Source organism: Barbatula barbatula (assembly GCF_947034865.1).
Source record: "Barbatula barbatula genome assembly, chromosome: 24".
NCBI lineage: Eukaryota > Metazoa > Chordata > Actinopteri > Cypriniformes > Nemacheilidae > Barbatula > Barbatula barbatula.
In genome coordinates this window covers 10,491,075-10,504,464 of record NC_136787.1, presented here as the reverse complement: position 1 = coordinate 10,504,464, position 13,390 = coordinate 10,491,075, and the positions used below count along the sequence as shown (strand labels likewise).

The 13,390-nt window shown below is 39.9% G+C and overlaps 1 protein-coding gene across 8 annotated transcripts in view; it reads right to left on the bottom strand.

The window, feature by feature from the left end:
• Positions 1-325: 325 nt before the first annotated feature.
• The window catches only part of kdm6bb (lysine (K)-specific demethylase 6B, b), a 29,630-nt gene continuing 16,565 nt past the window's right edge, over positions 326-13,390 (bottom strand). For 7 of the 8 annotated variants that reach the window (XM_079449372.1, XM_079449374.1, XM_079449370.1 and 4 more), the window contains 15 exons: positions 13,169-13,303; positions 10,472-10,828; positions 7,805-10,152; positions 7,526-7,646; positions 7,333-7,438; positions 5,467-5,672; positions 4,649-4,749; positions 4,249-4,317; positions 4,004-4,152; positions 3,695-3,809; positions 3,372-3,559; positions 3,099-3,240; positions 2,808-2,934; positions 2,541-2,711; positions 326-1,883 (listed from right to left, as the gene is read on the bottom strand). In XM_079449372.1, the coding sequence (XP_079305498.1) occupies positions 1,860-1,883; positions 2,541-2,711; positions 2,808-2,934; positions 3,099-3,240; positions 3,372-3,559; positions 3,695-3,809; positions 4,004-4,152; positions 4,249-4,317; positions 4,649-4,749; positions 5,467-5,672; positions 7,333-7,438; positions 7,526-7,646; positions 7,805-10,152; positions 10,472-10,828; positions 13,169-13,303 (4,359 nt within the window). In that variant the 3' untranslated portion in view covers positions 326-1,859. Of the gene's footprint in view, positions 1,884-2,540; positions 2,712-2,807; positions 2,935-3,098; positions 3,241-3,371; positions 3,560-3,694; positions 3,810-4,003; positions 4,153-4,248; positions 4,318-4,648; positions 4,750-4,801; positions 5,673-7,332; positions 7,439-7,525; positions 7,647-7,804; positions 10,153-10,471; positions 10,829-13,168; positions 13,304-13,390 lie in introns of those variants that run through there. The other variant, XM_079449376.1, reaches the window with a different exon arrangement.

Sequence of the window (13,390 nt, the reverse complement as noted above, 5' to 3'; positions counted from 1 at the left end):
AACCTGTCTTCCTGTCCTTGGAGCCAGGATTTCCGCTGTAAAGTCCACAGAGAACGCTGAGGTGTCACAGAAACATTACTCATGCCCATGACCTCTCCTGACCTTCAGTTCCACAATACAGACAGACAGGAGACGTAGCGGTCAGAAGGAAACCTCTGTGAATCTGTAACCTTCCTCTAATACACTTCCACACACGGCCACACATCCAGAAATAACTTTCATGTAAACAGAGACGTGAATTCATCAGAATGATTTATTTTTTTATAGTTATCATTATATCAGTTATTACACACAAAAATCACAAAATGCTTTAGACAAGTCTGGCTCAGTTCCTTAATCTTTTTAATTTTCTCTTTTTGTCATTTCTTTTTTTTGTACAGTAAAAAATTGGCAATGAACCTGAAAACAAACTTTGAGAGGTATTGATGGAACGAAAATCTGAAAACTCTCATGTTGAATTCATTGACAATGATACAAAGTAGAAAGACAGCAATAATTATAACAGCTAGCATGACTGGAATCATACACGTGTAACAATATTATCGTATCCCATGTAAAGCAAACAAATTGTATGTGTTAAATATACAGTACAAAGACATTCAGTTCATAAAAAGTGTACTGATTCTGTTCTAAGCACCAACTTGTGAGATTACCTTATGTTTTCAAGCCTACAGATCATTTATACAGACAGAGAGACCCAGGTGGGAGGGGGTTATCAGCACCATTTTAAATCAAACGTTTCCCCCATATGCCTCACCACATCAGCACAATGAAAAGATTTACAAAATACATACGTGAAAAAAAATAAGAGCATCACAAACAGTCAATAAATACAAAAGAAAAGACAGCTAAATAAATAAGAAACGAAACAAAAAAATCTATTATGATTTCAATTCAGATAATAATACAAAGTCAACTAGACTGAAAAATGCATTAAAAACAAGTTTGCAAGAATGATATTTTGTTTTTTGTACAAAAAACACACACACAAGGTTTTCTAGACAAATGCGATCAAATAAGTTGTATATTAAACCCGTATTTTTTGGAATAACTTTTACATTTGCTGTATCTCGCATGATATCTTTTAATGCTCTAAGAAAATGTCATTGTTTACTTAATCAAATACCACGAAATTATTTGTCTAAATGCAAATCACAAGGCCAAAATGGTGTTAGTCTAGACTGTTAAAAAAGTTGTTTTATTACTTTGAAAACCTTTGAGAACTTAAAAAAATAGCACCCAGTCAAATATGTAAATACCACCCAGTCAAATATGTAAATAACATTTACAAAGGTCAGACCTGTAGTAAATATCACACGACCGAAACAACAGAAACAACTTAATGCCACTGCAATGATCATCAGCTACAGGAGATATTCATCTCACGCTGTTATACGTTGTATCAAAGCACCGCTTACTTGAATAAACCAGAGACATGGAATAACCGGACCGGTGAAATCGTCTTCCGCTTGCATAAAAAAGGAAATCACATCAGTACCTGAATTAATGCAAATGTTCGACAAGTTGACCATTTTTTATCCAAAGGTATCACAGCAGTTATCCATTGTGGATGAATGACCTGATAGCCAAGTTACACATTATTAACTCGAGTTCAATGATGTAGCACCACTCTAGTCATTCTGTATTCAGATGTCCCTCGTTGGCTGGCTGAGGGGAAGACGAGAGCTGGAGAGACATCTGCTGTAGTATTGTAAACAATGTGAAGTAAACAGCGATTTGATTGGCTGTTTCATGAGTTTGCAGTAGTGGTTTTGGTAAAATAAAAAAGAATGAAAGGTTTGTGCCACTGCTTTGGGGCAGGAGATTTGGTTATGGCTGTGTAGTTTTAGACATCAAGTTCACCTACAGCACGGAACTGGAGCCTGGGAAGAGACAACACATGTGATATAAATGGTGTGTTTAATGTCAGATGTATTTTTCTTAACTTAAGTACTAGTTGCATTTTGACATAGCTTTGAAAATGAAGCCTGTTTTCACGACACATCATGACTGTAATGTGAAGTGCAAGAAAGTGAAAAGAGTAACACAAAGTATTCTGTACAATAATTTTGAACACCAGTTTGTAAGACACGAACAACGTTTGGTCCAAGAACGTCTTGTTATAATTTCTTAACGCTACACAAAGTTAGATCAAAATACAACCAACAGAACATTTAGAACTGAATCAAAACAAACATCTTTAAGACTTTATTATATTCATTAATAAAACAGGAGGCGCTTCTGGACCCGCTCTAAAGATTATTTTTTATTATCGCCAAGATGGTAATTTTTTAATAAATGAATATCAAACAAATATTATCATCCTCTACAATACACTAAATAAATTCAATTATTTATTAACATTGGATAGTTTAATACAATTATTACATAGTTTAATACAATATATAATTTACTGTTAGTTTTTCTGCATTGCGGTAAAAACAGTGCACCATTAACCCAACAACAAAAATGGTGTATCTTCACTCTCTGGTGACTGTGCTAAAGCAGCATGTGTTTGTGCATAAGTGTTTTTGTCTCACCAGGGTGAAGTTATCATACATGTTCATCAGCTCATCTATGCGGTACTGTTCCAGCACCACAACCCCTGTCAGACTTGGGTTCTGAGTCCGAGCGCAGTCCTCACAGTGAACCATGTAAGTCTTCCTGCTACTGTTCTCGCTGGTCACGAACAGCAGGTTAAACACCTCCAGCTGTTTACACATGCACACACACAACCACATATATGTGAAGACGATGCGATGTGCCACGGGTGGACATTATTTGCGGATATAGATGATGTTTCTCACGTCGCATTCGTTGCAGTAGTACGCTGGCTCGTCCTTCATCCTGCTCTGATAGCAGATCTTCTTCCCTGCAGACACCAGCTGGTCCCTCAAAATCTGAATGTGTTTGATGGACTGAAGGAGACAATGTCTGGGGAAAAAGGGTATAAAACAGTAATACTCACTTAACGTTCTGATGTTGATGATTGCAGATTATTCAAACAAGGGGGCGTCAGTTAGCGAATTAGCGTACAACTTGATCAAAGTGAAAAATCAAACGGGTCTCAGTTACATAAACACTTGCGTTCGACTCACTTTATCATCTTGAATGTGTCTGGGTCTGTGATTTTAATTGTGCGGGCGACGTTCCAGGACACATGAATCATGGGGACGATCGATTTGACTTTCTTAATCTCATTCCACTCAAAGCGCTCAAGAGCCAGCTGGTATTGATAGGCTTGGAGGGCAGACATTAAAAAGGAAGATTAGTTCATTCTGTTGGAAGTCATAATATGAGGCCAAATACAATTACTGCAATAACTATTAAGCAGGGTCTTTGGCGCCCTCTACTGTCACACTCGGACTCACCGTTTAAAGGGCCCACATTCCATGCGATGTTGTTGCACCAGCCCACAGCCTGAACCCAATGCACAGTGCCAGCATTAATCCACACGAGGTCACCGGGTCGCTGAATGAACCGATACACAGGGATGTTTGACCGATAAAGATCCTCCAGAACTGGCCACCACGAGCCTGTCAGATAGTCCACGCCATGCCTAACACACAAAAGAAAATGTAAATGAATCGTTATGGGTGGCAAGTCAAAAAGCAGAATTGAGTGATTAGTAAGTGGAAAAAGAACTCCATCACAGCTTGGGCTGATAACCAAGGGCGTGTGATCAAAGACTCACTTTTCACAGAAGTCACTGATGGCTTTCCAGTAGTGTTCATGGACAGCAAACCACTCACAGTCTCCAGGGCCAATGTTTATATTTACAGAGCAAAAGTTATTATTCTCCTGATGTCCTAGAGAGAGAGAATGACTCACTTTAATATTTTGTGTGTGGAAGACTGCAAGCTGGCTTTCTAAGGCACGTCAAATATCTTGTGAGCAGAGCCTCGCAAAGAAACTCCTCTATACGTTAATGAAACCCACGAAAATGTTTTATGGGTAAGGAAAAAGATCTGAAGACACATTGTATGTGTGTGTGAGCACCAACCTGGGGTGCGGCTGCCAGGGACCTTCATATAAAGCTGTACTGTGTTCATGCCCAGTATAGTATGACCAACATGACTCAGCATGTTTGCGCTGGAGGACACACGCATGAACGCTGGTAACTTCAACAACTCCTGCAATTGCGCCTTCCATCTGAATACAAATCAAGTAATACGGTTCCAATGCAGGAAGAAATATAATATTTTTTAAAACATTATTTAATGGATAATATCTCAATGAATATATCACCTTTTGGGGTCAGACAAGTCAATGTTGGTTCCAAACTTGATGATTTTTCCAACAGATTTCTGCTCCGAGCTGTTAAAACAAGATACTTTTAAAAGGACAACATTTCTGGAAATTATTTGTGTACATCTGCTAAATTAAATAGTGTATTCTATCATTAATTTAATTGAATTTTTGAATGCACTATTCAATGATTACAAGTTTGCACGTTTCCTTGTGGGCAAACCCTTGACTTTGCTCATTTTTTACAAACTCCTGACTCCTGGCAATTTGGATAATGCCTTTATCCGCCATAAATTAGTTTAATTTTTTTTTCAAAAACATTGCATTTAAATGTCTGTAACTGGTAATAGCAAAACAGTAGTCATGTTAATTGAGTTTAACTGTTGTTTATTGACCTTACCTTGCTGTGGATGTCCCTATGGTGACCTGTGGGTTGGACTTTGACGCATTTGTCTTCTCTGATTTCTCTTCCATATCCTCATCCTCACTGTCCTTTTCTTCCTACAAAATGTACACAATGATCAGAAACTCAAAGAAACGTAATGTTTATTTTGCATTGGATTTTGTCACATTTTTCTTCTCCAATTTCTCGTCCTTATCAGCATCTTCAATGTCCTGTTCTTCCTAAAAATGTAGACAGTAAAGAGAAACCAAAGGGCCATTCACATTATAATGATAACTATATCGATAACTGTAACTATAACTATAACTATAACTATAACTATAACTATGTTTGCGTCCACACCAGGGGACGATAGCGACCATATCATTCTTTTTTTCTTTATTGTTATAGTTGTGAATTTAAAACTTTATTTTTAAAAGTTTATTTTTAAAAGTTATATTACTTTATTAATACTTCCTTATTAAAAGTTATCATCCATAGTGTGAACAGCCCTTTAAAGAAACACAATTCGTTTATTTTGAGTTTGTGAGACGTGTAATTCTGTTTGGTGGTTTGTACTTAGCCTCCGTGCCCAGGTGAGTACCTGGACCCTCAGCATCATCAAACTGCAATGCCCCTCCCCTGAAGGGAGAAGGGACGTTTCAAATAGCCATTTTCATTTTATTTATGAATATGACCATTGGGTGTGGTGAAATATCATCACCACGGTGATCGACACGATGCCAAGAGTTCTTCATGTCAAAAAGATTTGACTCGATTCGAGAGCAAGATGACTTTTTCTGGTGCCAGTGAGGCACCTGTGTTGCGATGTCTACCTGTAAGCTCTCCTGGAAGCTAGACGCTTGGTACTGGGCATATTTAGCGATGGTGGTGTGAGATCTGCTGCTCTCGCAGGGCCACGTCTGGGCGGATCCGGTGTGGTTCCAGTTCTCATCTGCCGGCTGCTGCACCTGCGTTCTCACTTCCACTGTGTGCTCTGCATTAGCCTCTACCAGGGATTTGGTGGAAAACAGACCCAGATCTGCCCAGAGAGATAGAGAGAAAAGGCGATGTAGGCATGGGATAGACCAGTGCTTCTCAACAGGGGGGCCCCAGATGACTTCCAAGGGGGGTTGTTTCATGCGTTCTGACTTATTTACAATGTTAAACATGCAGGCTTCTCATGGTCAACTTGTCAAAAACGAGTTGGACGTACAATATGACATCTGTATGACATTCTGTGCATGATACACTCCCCCAGCACTCCAACTTCTTTTGGAACGATTTTTATAAGTCTGGATCCCTGTTTCGTAACAGGGATCTGTAGTGAGGTAGGCGGCAGAAACTCTTCGAAGATACGAAGTATGCAATACTACTCTATAGGTCCTCAAGATTATTATAAGATTGGCAGAAACTGCGTGTGTAATGGCAGCTTTAAAGGAGTCGTATGACGTGATTTTGTGTTAACCTGTATCTTTGGTGTGTTACAAGTTGTTCATGCATATATTAGACACGTAAAATAGCTCTAACCAAAAGAGATTTTATTTAAAAGCGAAGGCTCATCCGAACCTGCCTATTTTAACACGCCCCCACATTTCCACATTAGTTTTTGAGAAGCATTGAAGAAAACCGACTAAAATGTTTACGCGAAGAATGAAGGCCCAGTAATAATGTTGATGCTGCTGCCATGTCGTGGAGATGCTGTGTGTCATTACAAAAGAAAAACGACTTAGTTGGGTCTTCCAAAGGAGGACACAATTAGAAATCAGGGGTTACGTTTTATTTACAATACTGTACCAAAACAGCCAAACTCCAAAATCCGAGTGTGTGCAGCACATTAACACCTGGTTGTGCACAAAGGATGTTTCTAAAAAGTGGGGCAAATCGAACTTTGCAAGGACAGTCTGACGCTTTTCACTCATAACCTGTAAGTACGTTATGTTTACATTATTAAAAAATTTGCAACTGATTATTCAAACAAAAGCTTTTTGACGGTCCTACGATCAAATGCAGAAATGGTTTTATATTTATAGGTCCCGATGGATTTAGCCTTGTGTCCTCTGGCTGTTCTCCCCTGCAGCGTGATGCTACATGAAAAAAAGTCAATAAGTCATTATATTCAGTAACTATGTCCCTGTTGGATGCAACAAATGCCTCGTTTATAATATGTTTTATTGACTTTGTCACTTTGCTTTGAGACACAGCGTCAAAGGCTGCTCAAGAAGTTAGCTATAGTCAGCTAATTGTTAAACCTAATCGTTTTTTTAATTAAAACCTTACCGATCTATAACGCTCTGTTGGACAAGTAGTGCTGTCAAAGTTGATTAATCTGCTTGGTAAAATTCATTTTCTGGATCATACTTGGGCTTGAACTCACACTGTACTGGTAACTTTATAAGCTATCAATAAGTTTGAAGGCTGATGTTCCAAAAATGGTGAGGGGCGTTACATTACCACCACATCCTTGAGGTATTCGGCCAATCACAATGCACTGTGTAGCTGGCCAATCAGAGGACACATCGCTTTTCTCAACGACGAGGCGTTTCAGAAAGGCAGGACACAGAGGAGCAACAATAATGTACGGTATGTGAAAATGTATGTTTTTTTTAACCGTAAACTGCGTAAAACACATTAATGTTCGTTTTAGCCATCCGATATAACCCTTTTAAGCAACTTGATTAAATGCAATTGTGGTAACTCACTAAGACGAAGAGATCCAGCCAGTCCTCTGATGACAGTAACAGCATTCTTAGAGTCTGTGCAAAACTGCAGCAGCACAGGAGAGAAAGCATCTCTCTTACTCTCCAGCTGAAAACGCAAATAAACAACGTCAGAACATGCACACAAAATGGGGAAACAACATCAGAATCAAGTGACAGTCAATGGGGCACACACATAAATGCTTGGTGTGGGAGGGTTGAGTCTCTCAATGGGGGTCTCGCTGGAGAGATCCGGCTTCACTGACAAAGCAGGCAGCAGGTATGACTCCTGAAACTTGGTCTTAATGTTCGCCCCTCTGAAACAAAAATCAAATGTAATCAAAATGAGACGGTAAGCAAAGCATTGGGAATATGTTGAGTGGTTGCTAGGTTATTTATGTTTGCTTGGTATTTTATTATTTATTACTGCTTATTTATGAAGTCAAAATGCCCTGTTCAATTAAAATGTGCTCACTTGCAGGCCCGTATGATCTCAGTTGCGTTGTTTCCAATGGTAATGCCGTTCAGGGGGATGCTCTTTTGCTCTATATCAGACGTGATGAAAGTCTTTCGATCTCCACACTTTAACTTGATCACTCTGATCTTCAGATCTTTCAAAGGAATCTTAGATAACGCATTTGGCTCAAGAAGATTGACCTGAACCAGAAGTGGAGATCTGCCAGATGCTGGTTGTGTGCTGGTTATGCGAGATGCCATGTGGCTTGTTGTACCTGCATTTACTGTGTCAACATTGTTAATAACAATTGTCTGTTTTTCTTTGCCTTTTTCTTCTGGTTCTGCTTTTGGCTTATTCTTGTCATTTTGTTGGCTTTCTGGGAGTTTGATTCTGATCTTCATTGAGTGCTTATCTGAACCGTCAGAGCACAAGGTAGGTGTCGATGACGTCTCCGTCTCCTTTTGTGTTTGAATCTTTTGTCCCTTTTTCTGATTTTCTCCATTTGCGTTCCATTTTTGAGACCTCACACGGTCTCGCTGTCTGATCCTATTTTGGTTTCTTTCCTTCTTCGCGGACAAAGACCCGCTGACTTTCACAGCTTTCCGCTCTGCTACTGACACTGGGCTGGAGTTTAGATTGAGCAGAAGCTCACAGCTGTGAGCAAGTTTAGCCTGCAGGGTGGCGTGAGACAGAGGTTTCTTCTCCACTAGTGATGTGCAGGTTGGCTGTTTAGCTGATTCAGTTGCGTTGACTTCCATATATTGATACACTTTGTGCATATCACTTTCCTCCTCTTTTACTTTCTGTTCTTCTTCTGTTTCCTCTTTTTCATGCTCTTCTCCCTCAGTTTTAATTTCTTTGTCTTCCTCTGCAGGCTGTATGACCTGATTTTGGATATCCTTGGTTGGAGATGTGGAAGGTGGACTTTGCTGGTCTGGAGGGTGGATCTCTGGACCCAAGGACAGAGATGATGAGTACTTCACACCTACTAAAGCACCAGGCGGTGGCCGACCAAATGGCCCGCCCCTGTAGGTGTACCTATGGCCGCCCATGGCTGAGTTTGGTGATGTGTCCATTTGGTGCAGGTGTGGCTTGTTGAGCTGAGAGCTTGATGCATCAGGACTAACATCTTTCTGATCACCTTCTTGCTTTTCATCATCTTCTTCCTCAACCTCCATTGCTTTTGATGGATCAGGAAGACCGTACAGCTTGGCCAGATCACTGTGGCAGTAGTCGATCCCGGTGCTGGTGTCCACTATATCTCTGAGTGGTGATGAGTGTGTTGGACTAGGCTGTAGTACTGGTCTCCTCAGCACTCCAATGATTCCTTCCTGGTTATCATCTTCAACATCTTCATCCAGGTCTGACACCGGTGAGCCCTGCCAGCTTAGAACAGGCGGGCTTGTTGGTGGGTCCAACCTTAGGAGCTCCTCACTATAGCTGCAGTGAGCCGGGAGGAGATCTGGAGCAAGGTGGACACCATCTTTGCTCTTGGCGGGATGTCCTTCACAATCCTTCTGCTCATCTGGACGAGTTTGTGTTGAGCCATCTTTATCTAAATTTGTGTGTACACGGTCTACATGGTCATCTTCCAAAGTTTTAATATGGGTTTCTTGGATTGAGTGGCAAGGAGAACAATGGTTGTTACTGGCAGGAGGAGATGAAGAGGTTGGGATGAACCACGAGGTATGTCTAGAGAACTTTTCCCCTTCCTCTCTGAACTTGAGATGAAGTGACGATGTTTCGGACATTAAAGGTTCAGAATCACTAGGGTTTGATATTCCTAAATCAGGAGATGCTAATTTCTTAGTGGGCGACTCACTCTTTCTGTCTGCATGTTTCTCTTTTGCTCTTCTTTTCATCTGAACTAACTTCCTCCCATTTTGATGTGTGTTTTTCTTTTCATGTCCCTTTCTTCCTTCCCTCACCTTTTTCTTTTTCTGTAGTCTTTTCTCCATCCTTTCAATTGCATCTATCAACTCTTCCTCCTCTTTTCTCTCCTTCCTCCTCATACGCTCCCTGTGCTTCCTCTTGGCCTTAATGTGTTTCAGGAGTTCAGTTTCCAGCTTGCTGAGGGAGCTCTTATTGATGGACTGGTGTTTAGAGTGTCTGCTCTTTTTCATTTCTGACCTCTGCACCCTTTGGCTCTTTACTGACTTTGTAGCCTCAGAATCTGAATCTTTCTTTAATCCAGTCTCTGGACACCTCCATTCTCTCCCAGTTGGACCGCTTGGTCTATCATCTGCACTGCTGTACGACTGAACAGGACTCCGTTGACGGCTGCCTGGTTTGGTTGCATTAAGTCGCTTTCTGTCCCCACCCACTGACTCCTGGGATTCCAGGTTAGAGGGGGAACGCCCAATCTCCTGTAAATAACCAAAAAATAAGGTTTAAAAGATTTTCTGAAGAATGTTGGTAACCAAACAACTTTGACCCCCTATTGACTTCCACTGTATGGACACAAAACCACAGAGGCATTTTTCAAAATATATTTTGTGTTTCACAGGAGAAAGTCATACACGTTTTGAATGACATGAGGATAAATAAATGATCACATATTTTTTTTTTCATCTCTTTTAACTGAAACCTAAACAAGGCAAATTAAATTCATGCTGGCAATCTAAATGCAGGTTATGTACACAACAACAAGAGGAGATGAGGGTAAATGTGTCCTTGGAGACTCACACTGCTGCCGTGTTTTCCAGAGCGGCTATGTGTTTTCCAGTCAGGCTGTGCTATGTTTAATCTGGGCTGAGGTACTAAGGTGGTTGGACTGCCTGAGGGGCCTGTGTGCCTTTGTGGTGGAGGAAGCTGGTGCTGCTGACTGTAAGGCACACTGGTGAGGTTTGCTGGTGATGGGAAATCCCAGCCCCCTTTGGCCCCACGGAGATAGGGGCCTGGATGGTCTCGGACCGGATGATGGGGTGGCCCCTGTTTGGTGGGTTTCTTACCATGGAGACCCTGGCCGGACCCACTGTTGGGCAGGGATGGGAGGGAATAGGCTCTGTAGTTGTAATCTCTCATGACGAAATGATGGGACTCCTGTTAAATAAATCAAAATTAAATCATGACATGAAATGAAAAGTACTGTACGTAATCTGTACATAATCACACGCTACAAATATAGTGCGACAAGGAGAAAAACAGACACAGAAACATGATCACGTGTGAAAAAAGTATGTTATTAAAAACTCAAGTATGCATTCTTCTTTGCTATACAGCAGTGGCGAGTGGTGACTTTTTAAAAGGAGTATGCTGAGTGGTAAGACCATAGACATAATAAATACCTAGACGCCGCATTTGCTGCTTTGTCCGCTGCTGCGATATTAGTGAGGGCAAAGTGCACCAAAAGCCAACTAAGCCCAATGGGAGAGCTGCGATTTTTCGGCATTAAAAGCACAATAACATTTACATTTCTTACCGATCATCGTAGAGTACAACTTTATCATGTAAATATTTAAAAACTTTATCATCTAGTTGTTTCAGATCTCGATAGTTATAGCCTACTTTAAAATTTATAGTGTTCATAAGAAAATGTGAAATCCATTGTTTGTGCCTGTTATTCATGAGAATCCACTAGATAGCACCATATTCAGTGATTATGTTATAGACAAGACAAGCAACAGAATAAATAACCGTGTTGCAGTAGTCGAGAATAAAACAGACATGTAGAGATTGATTCACATAAAACTCAGGAAACATCGAACAAAACACCCAAGGTAATATAGTTTAATTTATGTTTTATATTAAAACTAATGTTTTTTTTCTGAATTTTGGACCAATGGTGGACCCGGGAGATATGAAACGAAAGGAGATCATGAAAGGTTTGATAAAAATTATATAAAAGACCCTTAAATTCATATTTATTTTAACAAGTAAATAGGTCTGCACGTTACCTTGTTTTTTTTAAATCAACCAATGGGTGGAATGAATGACTCATTCATTTTTTTAATTTATTATCACTTTATTTACTTATCTCGAGCATGATGCCAAAACACATATATCTTTAACATACACTTACTAAGGCAAAAATGTAATAAGATGTTTTCAGTGGACTTTAATTGCGTGGCTGAGAAACCATTGTAAAGCTGGTTTGTATCGATAAGAATGTGATTTTCGGTAATCGAAATCTGGGCGAGCGCTTCGCTGACAGCTTATCTTGCGCTTGAAATCACCCGCATGGCAGCAAATTCATAATAACACACAACAATCCTGGCGAGTCATAGTTAGAGCAAAGGCGCCCAATTTGATGTTAATCCGCTTGCCTGGAAGCTTCCGTACATGGCATAGATTTACAGAAATGTACCGTCGTTTGGCAAATAAATAATTTCACTTACTTATACCTCCCATTTCATCATGTAAGCATTAAATTACATCTCAAATGACAAGGATTCAATTTATAAACATATTAATTAGTCAGTCCGCAAACTCATTCTCGCAGACGGTCTGGGAATGTGGAGCCGGGAACCCTAAGCTTGTCATGATAATTAAAATTAGATAAGCATAACTGTAACTATACGAAATAAAAATAATAAATAAATTAACACATTTAAGTGAATTAAAACTAACAGACAAAAACATTAAACTGACAGGAAGAACAATTAAGTATAAAATTACATTCACATTTGGATTCAAACGTAAATAATCCTTTACCTAAAGTAACATGTGGCTCTGGAACCATCTAGCTTTTTACTAACCAAATGAGTGATTAACAAAAATAAAACATGATTAATATAGTTTACTCAAGAAAGCAAAGCATGCGGAAAAACATAAATAATTATCTCAATGTGATGACACAAAAACGACATATTATCATGCCAAACGAAACACAGTGAATTGCAGTGGTGTACATTAATAGCTGAGACTCACATGAGCATTGTACAGCTGGTTTTGTGACTGTAGGTCATACCCTATAAATGCAACTGGAGTAAGACCGTTGGAGACGGTCCCTAAATTCACAACTATCAAACATTCACAGTCAAACCAACTGTATGCTATTGGACAAATACTGAATTTGTTAATATGTACTTGCATAATTTGGCAAAACTAAATAATACTTCCAAAAACTTTTCCAAATGATTCTGCAAAGGCAGAAAGTTGAATCCCTGTCTTGTTTACATTATACTGTTTTTGATTCGGTATTCAAGGGGCCCCTGGTGGTGCAGGGGCCCTACTCAACTTGCGTAGTTTGTGTAACGCCACTGCTATACAGTATGCACAGGGCAGCATCTATCTATAAGCAGATTCATTTTAAATTCTACATGCAAATTCTATTTATATTTTAAATCAAAGCAATAAAAGTAAGAGCCTTTAGATGCATCTACAGCTTTCCTTCCGGACATGTAGAGAAAATCAGTAGCACAAAACAGCCCTCTGATCTACCTGAAAGTGGGAGGGGGAGGATCTCTTCTCAGATGGAGTCCGCGGCATTGAGCTTTTGTACGCTGGACTCCAAGCCCGAGGTGGATGTGATGGAGTTGGGCGGTTGATGAAATATTTCTCTCTCTGGTGGAAATTCTGCAGTATAAAGAATTCATGATGTTTTCACTCCAACCAACAGATGGTGCTGTATACTACTAGAAGGAATGCATAAAGGAGCCCTAT